At 38.9% G+C, this 12,435-nt stretch overlaps 2 protein-coding genes across 5 annotated transcripts; both read right to left on the bottom strand.

The window, feature by feature from the left end:
- Positions 1 to 140: 140 nt before the first annotated feature.
- LOC122077372 (28 kDa ribonucleoprotein, chloroplastic-like) lies at positions 141 to 6,815 on the bottom strand. 4 transcript variants are annotated; one of them, XR_006139780.1, is made up of 5 exons: positions 6,159 to 6,815; positions 5,964 to 6,065; positions 2,770 to 3,051; positions 1,340 to 1,455; positions 141 to 305 (listed from the first exon to the last, which is right to left on the bottom strand). XR_006139780.1 is itself a non-coding variant. In XM_042643307.1 (4 exons), the coding sequence occupies exons 1-4, from the start codon at positions 6,696 to 6,698 to the stop codon at positions 1,390 to 1,392; spliced, it is 990 nt and encodes a 329-aa protein (XP_042499241.1). In that variant the 5' UTR covers positions 6,699 to 6,814; the 3' UTR covers positions 1,179 to 1,389. The 4 variants fall into 4 exon arrangements, 1 of the variants encoding a protein (XP_042499241.1); XR_006139782.1 differs by lacking the exon at positions 141 to 305 and adding an exon at positions 609 to 1,120; XR_006139781.1 differs by lacking the exon at positions 141 to 305 and adding an exon at positions 609 to 1,089.
- An 857-nt stretch (positions 6,816 to 7,672) lies between these two features.
- LOC122076221 (probable galactinol--sucrose galactosyltransferase 2) lies at positions 7,673 to 12,235 on the bottom strand. Its single transcript, XM_042641548.1, has 14 exons — positions 11,814 to 12,235; positions 11,082 to 11,344; positions 10,879 to 10,969; positions 10,720 to 10,768; positions 10,503 to 10,594; positions 10,300 to 10,407; positions 10,083 to 10,193; positions 9,589 to 9,999; positions 9,359 to 9,500; positions 9,000 to 9,067; positions 8,748 to 8,882; positions 8,423 to 8,649; positions 8,254 to 8,342; positions 7,673 to 8,177 (listed from the first exon to the last, which is right to left on the bottom strand). The coding sequence occupies exons 1-14, from the start codon at positions 11,990 to 11,992 to the stop codon at positions 7,881 to 7,883; spliced, it is 2,262 nt and encodes a 753-aa protein (XP_042497482.1). The 5' UTR covers positions 11,993 to 12,235; the 3' UTR covers positions 7,673 to 7,880.
- Between the last annotated feature and the right edge of the window lie 200 nt (positions 12,236 to 12,435).

Raw genomic sequence — 12,435 nt, 5'->3', positions numbered from 1 at the left:
CGATCTGACCAATTTCAGTTCTTTATTCAATTCTTGATTCCTGTAACAATAACCCAAAAGTCCAATTATAATGTCCTTTCATTTGTGCAGATTGGAAAAACAATTTGGAAAACCTTCCAACATGAGTTAAAGGGTTTTAAAAAAGAAAAGAAAAAAAAAAGAAAGATATAATATTAATATTAAAAGAATTAGGATATATAGAAGATTACATAGCCGAGAATGTCTTCAGAGTGCAGACCATGGTTTTAGGTATTAGTACATTTCGGCCATATCATATCAATACTGACTGGGACAGATCTCAATACCTGACCAATATAGGATCGGGCATCAGTATCAGGAATAAAATTGTAAAAAAAAAATTCTAATTTTTATGAAAGGTAAAGGTTAATATTAACAGATCTAGACAGATACAACCAACCCCAGATCGGTGATACCAATAATTAGATCCTTGATCCAGACTCAACCCACTCTTGTCAGGTTTATGCCATTAAATAGATAAAATTATTTAAGCTTACATCCCCAAGAATGCGTCCCAAAGGATGAAGACCAAATTGCTAATAAAAGAATCCCATGTGAGCTTTTATAAGATAACGCAATAAGATTAGGTTGGATATGATAAGCCCAAGGCAAAAGGTATTATGCAGGGCCGTGGAAGTGTATTAAGTACACACTCATGCATTCAACAATTAGATGTGGAAGATAAGGGGATGTGTTATTACCCTTTTACTCCCCCACCTACATGGCTACTACATCCAATACGGACGGAATAGAGAGTCGACCACAAAACCTTCTTGGTCTTACACCAGAGGCAGCCACCACTGAGCTACAACTATGAGAAGCGGCATGGTCTTAAGGACCATTGAATTGATGAATTAATCAAAATAATGTGAAGTCATTATATGTCAGAGCCCTTCATTTAAATCTGATGAATCCTGTGTGTGTTATTGCCAGTGGATGGGTCAAATGTTGAGAACTGCTACTCGATCGTTTGTCTATTCCGAGAGTTTCCATTGATCTACTCCAACAGAGTAATAGAACCGATCAACCCAGTTGATTTTGAAAGAACAGAGCAGGGCTACCTCTTTGCAGCTTCCAATACAAATCCATCAAACCAGATGAGCTGTAATTGCTTTGAATGGATGATGATACAATTATGAAGATCATTCCAACTCAACAAATAGGAGAAACAAAAGAACCACATATATTGAAAGCAAGTGAAAGAGCTTGTTAAGAAAGGATTTCCAATTCCTAAAAACAAAAATACTTTCCTAAATACCATCTATTTAATGACACAAAACAAATAGGTCGTCAAAACAGCCCCCCTCGAAAAAGAACTTACCACATTTCATGAGAATACTTAGAATGCCCCTGGGAATTCATCTCTCAAGATCAGAAGGAGCCACGCCTTGGTCTTTCCTCTGCAACATTCACTCTGATGGCCCTCCCATCCAAACTCTGCACCAACACCATCACAAAATCAAATTGCTTGTTTCGGTAAGAGTATAAGAACTTAACTTACATGCTTTGAAGCCAAGACTCAACTTGATAGCCCCAGAAGTGGAGTTGATACTGGAATTATGAAGTTCAGGACTGACCCTTTCTCCATTACATATAGAAGAAATATTTCAAAAATTAATTTAACGGGTCATGATGGAATAGACCCAGGGTCCATACCTTAAGGCTGTAGACACTGACCTAAAACCATTATTCAGAAATTTTATTGAAGTTTACCACATCAGGACCATTAGTGCTCCACAATAAAAATACTCATCTGCTGATCTTCAGAGATTTATAATCTGATGCAGAGCATTGCCTAATCTATCAATTCTGACTAATAAATATTCTATGGTTTTTGATTGTGGAACATGCCTTAGCTGTGATACCCAGGTCAATGATATGTCCGCAGTTTTCTATAACCTCAACTTGAAAATCCATGCAGAAATTATTATGATTATCAGTTAGTATATAACCCACTAGAAATGCTCATAACTGATGGATGCAATCTAAGGATTTATTTAATGAAAAAAAAATTAAGCTTCAGCTTGAACCACTGGGCCCGAACTGGCCCCACCTAACCTAAATGGAGAGAAATTACCACCCTAGCTAACATGTAACTACATATAGAAAGTGCATATGGGAAGCAGTAAAGATTGGCACTCAGCGGATTTCACTAAGTAAATTTTCTACATAGGACTTGACCACGTAGGTTTAAAGTAATCAACAAGCCCTTCACAGATGTATTAATCATTCACCATCTAAAAGAATGACGTACATCAGTTAAATTTGACCAATCAAACTTCAACTTTAAGCGGTCAAAGTGAAAGCCAAGGCCCTGCATGCATGCAATTTTCAAAGAAGTAACAAAACACCATCCTGCTTGAGGGGAAAACATAAGTTTTGGGTCTTAACAAGTCCTGCTTACCCATTACAGAACCCCCCAAACCACACAGCTCTGGATTGGATTTATTCTTCTGGACTGATAAATAATCAGGTTGGGTTTAGATAACTAGTATGCATTCAACACCACATCCAATAAGTAAATTTCCGACAGGAGTGATATATCTCAAGATTAAGTAAATAGTTGGGTCTGACAACGATATAACAAACTGGCATGCTAAGCAGATAACATTTTGAAGCTTCCAATATTATATGTAGGCAAAAGAGGATGCATCTGACAAACGAAGCATCTATTTTGAAGAATCACAGCAAGACTGCCTCTCAAAGAAGTATTTGTACTTTATTGATGTGAATAGAATGCATAGATCTTACCTGTCCATCAAGAGCAGCAATGGCATCATCCAACTCAGATTGCGAGGACATTGTTACAAAGCCAAACCCACGTGAGCGCCCAGTTTCCCGGTCATATACAACCCTGGCATCCACAACCTTGCCATGCTCACTAAAAACCTGCTCCAGACGAGCATTATCCACTTGCCATGGCAGGTTTCCTACATACATCCTGAATGAAGTTCCAAACACTCGAGGGGATCGCTCTGGCCGGGACCCCCTTGGAGCAGCCTTGTTCACAGTCAAAAGCCTGCCACTTACATCCTGTTTAAAAGCAAAGAGGAAATTTGCAATCATTCTAACAAAACCACAAAAATAGAACAAGCTCCACCGACGGAATGGGAAACTTAGATATACCACCAAATATAAGTCAGAAATTAATACATTCAGACACAGAAACACAATTGAAAAAGCTAGAAAATTTCCTGTGACCTGTCCCTACTACAGTAGAATACAACTCTTTGTGATGTCAAGGGATTACGGATTGAAATAAGAAATAAAGCATATATACAGCATATTATCAACTAGCATTCCAATAGGGATCATGAGCATTCAACAAGGCACACTGAGATGGTTGAGGTTTGTGGGCATTACTGGTAATATGTGTATAATGATGCCACATGGAGACACTTAAGGGATTAAATCTCCAGACGTAGACTACCAAGAGAACCTTGGAATATGCTATTGTGCATCTTTTTATTAAACCACATTGTGGCCCTATTATCTCAGTAGACCACAATGTAACACTATTATCTCCGTAAATCACAGTGATTATTCCCAAGTCAAAAAGATTGCAATCACAGAGTGGAAGTACTCAATTTTTTTTGTGGTTCATCTTACAGCAGCCAAAGCTGTTTTCTCCAGAGAAAACAGGGAGATCAATGTGTCGTTTAACCTTTTTATAACCTATATGGGCATGGTTTATATACCCTTCACCACTTATTTAAACCTTCCCCATTTCTTGATTACACATAGTTGATGTAGAAAAGTCACTTAATGGGCTTATTTTATTTCAAATAAGCATTGGGTTGAGTTATGTATGTGTTGGGCCTTTAATCCCATGGATTTTCTTTGTAATGAGCCACTTTAATGGACCTAAAATATGGGTAGAAAGTAGGAAAACGAGATTTTATTCATTAGTTTAGTTAGAGTCCTATTTTGAGTCTATTTCTTTTGTTATTTCAATTTTCTAGTCAGTTTAGGTTTCCCAATGAGTTAAGGATTGGGTTAGGCCTTTCCTTTTTAGTGTTTGAGTTAGTTTTGACTCTTCTATATAAGTTTGCAAGGGGTTACAACATTGAACACGAATTTATTAATGAAAAAAGAAAATATGGCTTATGTTGTTGTGCTTTGGGTGAGATGTCCTAGGTGAGATGCCTAAACCCGAGGGGTGAGATGCCCATTCACTAGTTCTTCTTCCCCCTTCTCAACCCTACATCGAATTCTCTTTCTTTTCTTATTTTTCTTTTATTTGTTTGCTGTGAGAGAGTGTTTGAAAGCTAGAACCGAACCATCTTCTCTATTCAGCCAGAATTTCAAATCTTGCCTGGGAGTAGGATCACTTGTGATTCTAGTTCTACATTAATAGTATTCAGTCACTAATTTTGCAGATTCTTTCATAAGCATTGAGAGTGCTGCTACTTCTGGATGTCAAAGAAGGCACAACATTTTTCACACACACGCGCGCACACACACACACACACACACACACCAATGGTGCTGTAAAATTTACAGTCTGTTACAAGCACTACAAATGAACACTTTAAACAACAGATTATATAAAAAGGTTATCGTATCGATATACTTCAGATTCTCAATAAACAAGGAATCAGCAAAGGGTGAAAAGCATAGGTGTCAATTTGACACATTTGGCACCAAACTATGAGAGGAATTTAATAATAAACAAAAACATGATTGTTTACAATTAAATTCTGTTCTCACATCTTTTCATGAGCACTAGGAACCAATCCAGCATTACAACCAGAAAACTTTGGCCCTTGGGAAAGGTAAGAGGAAGTTCGAAGGAAGCAGAAAGAGAAAGAAGGCAACAAGTTGTTTGAAATTGAAGCTATCTACCAATCATATAAGTTGACTGAATTTCCAATCATAATGATCATGACATTAAAATTGGTTGCACCGGATAAGGACATTGGTCATGGGAATGAAGAGGTGTGGTTGTGGACATCGGTCATGAGAGTGAAGAAGTGTTGGCAATGACTAGGGGTTTCCCAAAAAAAAAAAAAACAGCTTGTTCTTAAGTTGATTATTGCACTTCAGATTTGGCATCTTTGCCAGAAATACAGAGATGGAACTGTAAAATCATGAAAAAGGTTCCTCCAGTAATGCCAGAAATTAGCTTGATCCAGAATTAATTTCGATTTTGAAATAGAAACCATACACACAAGTAAAATTCTAGTGATATCATACATTTTTGAAAGAGCTGCCTCTTGCAAAACTACATGTTCACTGATCAGTCTTGTTATCTTTCTAGAGCAAAAATATCACACGGTCACCATTAAGCCCTTATAGTGCAAATAGGTAAGGCTAAGTTGACTCCACAGCTTGTAGCAGGCAGGCAAGGTTGATTCTCTTCTTCATCTCCAAAACGAAACGAGTGAGGGCTAATTTGAGTTTTCTTTTCTTTTCTCCAAGGCTTTCTTTGTGTTGGAAATGAATCAAACGGATGAGGAAATAGAAATTCACTAATTTATGAGAACTAAGCCATTTACCTAGATAAATCTACAGAATTTCCTACCCCCAAATCAACAGACATACTTCTAAAATACAATAAATCCTTACAAGTTGGAAACTTTTTGAAGGCCCATACTAATTGTTGACTCAACAAAGCAGCAGGAAAAGAAAAAGCATATAGAGCACATATTCCCAAGAGCCATGAATGCAAATTTTTAAGCAAGCAGTCACAATTCATAAATAGAGAAATGAATCTTACGCAATTCGTAATAACATATGAAAATATCATCATTAAATACTGGACTTGAAAACACTATAATGTTAATGAAGTGTTTCTACTTCTACAAGAAACTGACAACTCCATCAATACAGTACAAAATTACGCAAATGATACATTTCCATTTCTCACAGAAGTCAGAAATTTTCCCTTTTCCTTTTTTGTTTTGGGGGTGGAGGGGGGTGGGGGTGGGTAAGGATATGCTTACGTAGCGGTGGAACATCTCCACAGCTTTCTCCGCCTCTTCCACAGTACTCATCGTGACGAATCCAAAGCCACGACTTTGATCTGTTTCCCGGTTGTAAATTACCTAGAAAAATTAAATAAATAGCAACCCAAAAACTTCAGAACTGTATAGTCTATAGAGAAACGGAACTCAAGCGTCAGTGGCTCAAGCAATTACCTCCGCAACCTCAACAATTCCAGCCGGCTCGAAGAGCTGAGCCAACTTCTCGCTGTCCATATCATAAGGTAAATTGCCCACAAAGAGCTTTGCCTCTTCAGGTGGCTCTTGGTAAGCCTCTTCCCCCCCTCCGAAAAACCCATCTCCAGCGCTGACTTCACTATCTTCGACCTCACCCCCTGCTGAGACCTCTTCCTCGCCCTCAACCTCCCAATCCGAGACACGAGCTTCAGTCTCCTCGCTCTGCTGATTCTCCCAATCGAACCCCTCCTCAACTTTTCCTTCTTCCTCCTGTTGAGCCCAGTCAGAGGTCTGGGCCACAAGAGCGATAAGAGTAGATGGGGTTATTTTCTTCCTCAGAGATGCCCAAGAAGGAAATGAAGAAGCAGACGGGCAAGAAAGGTTAAAGAATTTTATGGGTTTTGCAGGGAGAGAGATACATGGGTATGCTGTTTTAGTGGCGAAGACGGTTGAAGGAGAGGATAGGCAGCCGTCTGCCATTGACACCGGCTTGAATAGATGTGTAGAAGCAGAGGCCATGGCGGAGAGAGAGAGAGAGAGAGAGAGAGAGATAAGGTGTGAAGTGGGTTTAGAAAGCAGTGAGATATAGATGGGTCTTGCGCAGCAAAACCGCTCACAAGGACCAGAGCCAGAGGAATATAAAGATTATCGAAATTTCTTGAGATAACCTTTTGAAGGGTTTTACGAAGCCCTAGGTGTTGGCCCCATTGGATTTGGTTTGTCAATCAGGGAGATCCTTTGAGTCTTAATCCTTTGATTGATTGTTTGATGACCTTCAGATCAATTGCAACCGTACCATTAAATGATACGGTTTATCACATCAGATTTCCAAATTACAATTTCTTGACTTTGGAACCACCGTCAATTGATCCAACGATCTGGAGTGCCCTTTGCAGTCGGATCATCAAATCATGTGCCACGTAGACAATAGCTGGCCCACGAAAGGGAGGCTCAACCTTTCTTTCTTTAAAATGGGGTTTTGGCGAAAGCTACTAACGCTCCGTTTGGCTGCAAAGAAAATTAAAGGGACAGGAATTGAATTTTCAAATAAAAAACAGGGAACTTTGATAATCGTGTTAATCTGTAATCTCTAGCTCGTTTCTTAAGGTTAATGCGAGCGAGAGTGGCTGTAGAAGTTGCAGAACTCTTACTCTGTAAGTGGTCAAGGCTCGCACTAGAAATTCTCTTCTTTTTGATAGCTTACCCATTCTCATTAATTATTGTATATCCTCTTTCTTAAACAATACTGTGATCACTAGGGTTTCTTTGCCAGTAAAAGCATTTGCTCCTTCCCCTATTGATCTAGATATTGAGATAGTAATTGATTTACTTTTATTAACCCCATCATATAGAGAGGTTGGGGGTAATGGAGAGCTAAATATTCATTCACATCTATTTTTAGTGTAGTAGTTTGGGGGGGGAGGGGGAGAGGAAAGCAGCTAAATAGATTTTCATTCATGGGATTTCCTTACTGTTAAAATTGTCAACTCTTATGCTTCTAATGTTTGAATGGTATTGTAATATTTATTGCATTTAATGTGATGTTTACAAATGTCTGAACATATTTAGGTGTTACAAGCCATGCATTTTGCATAATTTAGATCATATTTTAGTTGGACACATTTCCCTGATCAGTACAAAACTAGCCAAGATCAGATTTTTTTTTTGCACTTATAGCTTCCATGAACAATCCTCAATACTTCAATAGAAAAATTCAATTTCTCTGAAATTACTGCCATCTTGACTGCATATTCGAAGTTTCAATGTCAAGAGCTGGTTGTCAGCATTGTAGTCAAATTCCTCCTTGTTTGTGTCCACCAGACAATATTTTGGTTTTGTGCTTGAATACACTCCAAAACGACCACAGCCTTTCCCTTTGATTTTTATTGTGCATCCTGAAGGTTCATCATTCACGCAGTTCAGAGCTTCAACTGCTCCTCCAGAGTTATACATGTCAATCAATCCAATTGGAGCAAAGTGGACATTTTGATTGTATTCCTGGTGTAATAACAATGTCAGTATTACGTGCACTTGAAAGGTCAAAAATAGGAATCAGATGTTCCAGAAGACTTACCCTTATTGGAGAAACTGTGTAGATTTCACATTGTAGAATACCCAAACTAATGTCAGTGATTCCTTTCCTTGGTAATCGAGAAAGAGATCCTGAATATGACATTCAGTCTGTTAGTTAAGGATATATAGTTTGAGAAACAACAATCTATATGAAGAAATTGGTAAATTACCTGAATTGGAGGCATACACTGCACAATCTCCTATCCAGTTTTCACCTGCAACATCTTCGAGAAATTCAACATTGTTGGGACTAACATGACCTGAAAGGTATGAAGGCTTGGATGATAATGTAGGATCATCATGAGCTATCTCTTTCAATGGCCAGTGTCCTACTCCTTGGCAGTTAAAGACACCTAGAATTCCAGACAACTTGTTCAAATTCCAAATCTTCAGCAAGCTGCATAGTTTGATTCAGGAAAAAATTAATGTGAGAAGACTTGAAGAAATTAGTGAACTCTAGAGAGTTGAAAGAAATAAACTTGAAGAAAAACTGACCTTTTCCCATCCATGACCGGATCCTCAAATAAACAATCCCGGGTAGGCCGGCCAGCATATCTAGCTCTTAGAACAGATCCATCCGGTAGTACAAGCTTTCTGAGTAGTTTAAAATCATGGTTGTCTGGCTTGTCACTGTAAAAAGGAAAAAGAGAATTAGTGAAGAGCATTCCTCCTCACTAGTAGGGGGGAAAGGTCAGAAGAAAGAATTTTCCACAATTATTTAGAGGAATTTTGTTGTCATTGACTTACCTTACATAAACCCCACATCCGCCCAATGCTCTTGCAGCACTATGGAACTCAGCTGTGGCATGTTTGCTCTGGGAGAAACAAAATGAGAGTAATTAAATAGCTGCATATCTGATGATTAAAGACTGGTTTCAGAGTATCCGCATCGGAAAGTTATCTCATATGACTAAGCTGCCTTTTGTCTAAGGCTTAATAATCTTATGACTACATTACAGTCATTAGCATAGAAATAGAAAATACATTCAAGTAATAAATGCTGTATACTTGTTAGAATGGAATTAGGAGAAGTTACCCCTTCAATCACTCAAACGGCTCAAAAGAGTTTTTAAACCTTATAGATTTGAGTTTTGGATGAATCTTACATGGAACATATCCCAGTCTGGTACGACAATCTCCCCCAGAAGGAGACTGTTGAAAGTGACAAAAGCAATATGTAAGGTCTGTAAGTTTGGCTCCCTTGGCATGAAATCCTCTGATGCTCTGGCAACTGCACTCTTCCTTGAACTGAAAGTAACCAACCCAATCATTCAGAACCTAGCCAATAAGATGCAAATATTTTCTTGAGACATTACCAAAAGCAAGGTCATCATACCTGTAAATGTAGTCGGAGTTATGACTCATACAGCAAATTAAGTTATTGTCCATGAAGTTTTTTTCTACCGATGCTTCAAGAGCCTGCTGGCACTGCCTGGTCAATGAGGCCCGCCCTCCATGGCCAGAACCTAGTGTTTCTATCACATTCTGTACATCAACCTTCACTCCATCAACACCACTACTGGCAAGGTAACTGTGGAGATCATCATAGAATTCGAGAATTTTTGTGGGGTCAATCATTCCAATTCCATATTTCTCCAAGCTATCCATGGCAACATCTCTGATATTCCCTTTGTTACCCGGAGACTGAACTGGATATTCAAGCCTGGGATTGTATTTCTTCATTGCTTCGGATGTTGGAAGGAGCCCTCCCCAGTATCCAAGCAAAGCATGCCACATGTAGACATACCTGTGACAAAAACAGATCCAAATTCTGTAAATACTGGAAATTCTCAAAAGAAATAACCAAATCGAGTAGAATCAAGTGCTTACTTCAGCCCATATTTCTCTTTAATGGTTTTGATGAACTCACGGAGATTCTCACGACAGCCTATGCCCTTGAACTTATTGTTCTCCTTGATGTCAACTAATCTGGTTGCAAACCTATGGATTTCAACATGGAAAGAGAGAGTATTGACAACAATTGATGCAGATATCTAATTGGCTGTAAAAATAGATGATCATAAACCAAGAGGGACGGGAAACTTACTGTGTCCCTTCAAGGAATGGTTCTCCTTCTTTATGGAACTCATTTATGGTGTCTTGCCACCCATCATCAATGATCAGGAACCTTGGAGGACAGCCTCCTTCGGAAAAACTACAGAAATAACAAGACTAAACTCATAATATCTGTTAAAATTTAGGCTACTCATACTGAAACTTCAAATTACCATATGCAGACTTATGCCATACCTCTCAAGACCTTCCTTGATTCCTTGTGGATTAACTTCAGTATAGAAAGCATCCCAAGTGCACCACCCAAACCAATCTAAGTTGTGTGGAATCTATTGGTTAAATTATGGAAAAAGAAGAACATGTAGATCAGAATATTATCTCAGTTGATCATCCTTCCAAGGTCAAGAAGAAAATAAGTACACTAATACAAACAATTATTTCGGTTTGTGCTTACCTTCTTGTTATTAATTTGACTGAATGTTTCCTTGTGCTTCTCCAATATCCTACACCAATGTAGGAGTATATATAATATGTCAACTCTGGAACTTTAGAAAAGGAAAAAAACAGCACAAGTCAAGCAATTAGATAATCTTGAACTTCAACCCAAACCCACTTGAAAGACTCATTCATGAGCTTGTAAGGGCTGTCTCCTGAATTGATGAAAACAGCTTCCAAAGATTGGGAACATTGAACATCCGGATCCCCTGAAACAATTAACCATTGGAAAAAAAATACGATAAAAACCATATCAGAAGCCAACAAAGACAAATCGCATTCCCAGACGAGAAAACTACTAGAACTAACAGACCAACTGACCGCTTTCAACACAGAATTGGAGCTCATTGGTTGAAGTCCCTTGCAAACTCGTTCGGAATTGGCCATCCAATACAGGCAGCATCAGTATGTAGAAGGTGTTTTCCGTTGTTGGCTGCTCACCATCCTCATCATTGAGTGCAGAATCTTCCCGTGCCTCTAGGAGAAGCATCTGAGTTTCAACGGGTATATCACCACCTGCTTTCCCCATGCGAGGTATCATCCACCATATTTTGAATCTGAAGAGACACAAAAGCCTGTATCCCCTGCTATGCCCACACATTGAAGTCAAAAGACAACCTTCAGAAACAGAGCATAAAGGAGAAAATCCTTTTTGTTTAACTAATTCCCCACCCCCCCCCCCAAGAAAAAAAAAAAAAAAACCTCCCCCAAGAACAGTAAGATGCTTGTTGTTGTGTATTGGATTGATATGCTGCTCCTACTTTGTGTCTATTGACTCTGTTCAATTTAGATCGAAGGGGAAATTCAACTGTGGTTTAAAAAATTATAATGATTGATCAGAAAAAATCTTTGGCTTCATAAATTCCATCAAAATATTCATCTCCTAATCTCTCACAAGTCACAATTCCAACTGAAGCGACCAATCTAAATTGTGTAGAATCAAATTGTTATTCTCATAATGAATGAATTTCTCCAGAACGTGCAGGATCCGTCATTGTACGCAGAGAGAAGCAAAACATCTGTAAAAAAAAAAAAAAAAGAGCAGGAACTCACTCAAGTACTCCAAGAGTGAAAACATGGCGGTTTTTTTCAGTAGTCGAAGTTGCTCCAATGAAAGCTGACCCAGAACTCACCGGAGAAACGACGACGTTGTCCGGAACTCCATCCAGAGCCACCTTACTACGCACCGTCAGGCGGCCGTCAGTTACGGTAGGTGTAGCCGTGATAGTCATCTCGTCTTCTCTCGTGTTTACACTTTCCGGTTTCCAGATAACGCTGCTTACTCAATCAATCTCTCTCTCGAGATTTCGAAGATCTAAAACGTAACAGATAGAGAACTAGCCCCTGCCTCGATGAAGCTCGTCGCTTATATAGTCAACTACCAACCTTCCTGTTATTTATTTTCTAATCTCTGCTCTAGGAAGAGGAAGATTTGCACAGTTAACATGAAGAATGTGTTGAAATGACAATTCTACCCCAATTTTAGGATTAATCATGCACAGCTCCGAGGGTAAAGCTGGGAAAATAGCACTTTCAAATTCAACGGAAAAATGTCCAACAGTTTGGATTGAACAGTACGACGGGCGCCAGGTTGTCCGTTTCACATGGCGCAGGGGCGACGCAGCCTGACAGCAAACTTGGGAAAATGTTAATAAAGGGCTTCTTGGAGATTGAG

This window comes from Macadamia integrifolia, chromosome 4 (assembly GCF_013358625.1).
Source record: "Macadamia integrifolia cultivar HAES 741 chromosome 4, SCU_Mint_v3, whole genome shotgun sequence".
In the NCBI taxonomy this organism is placed as follows: Eukaryota; Viridiplantae; Streptophyta; class Magnoliopsida; order Proteales; family Proteaceae; genus Macadamia; species Macadamia integrifolia.
Note: the sequence above shows the minus strand (reverse complement) of the source record. Positions and strands in the feature narration are given on the sequence as shown.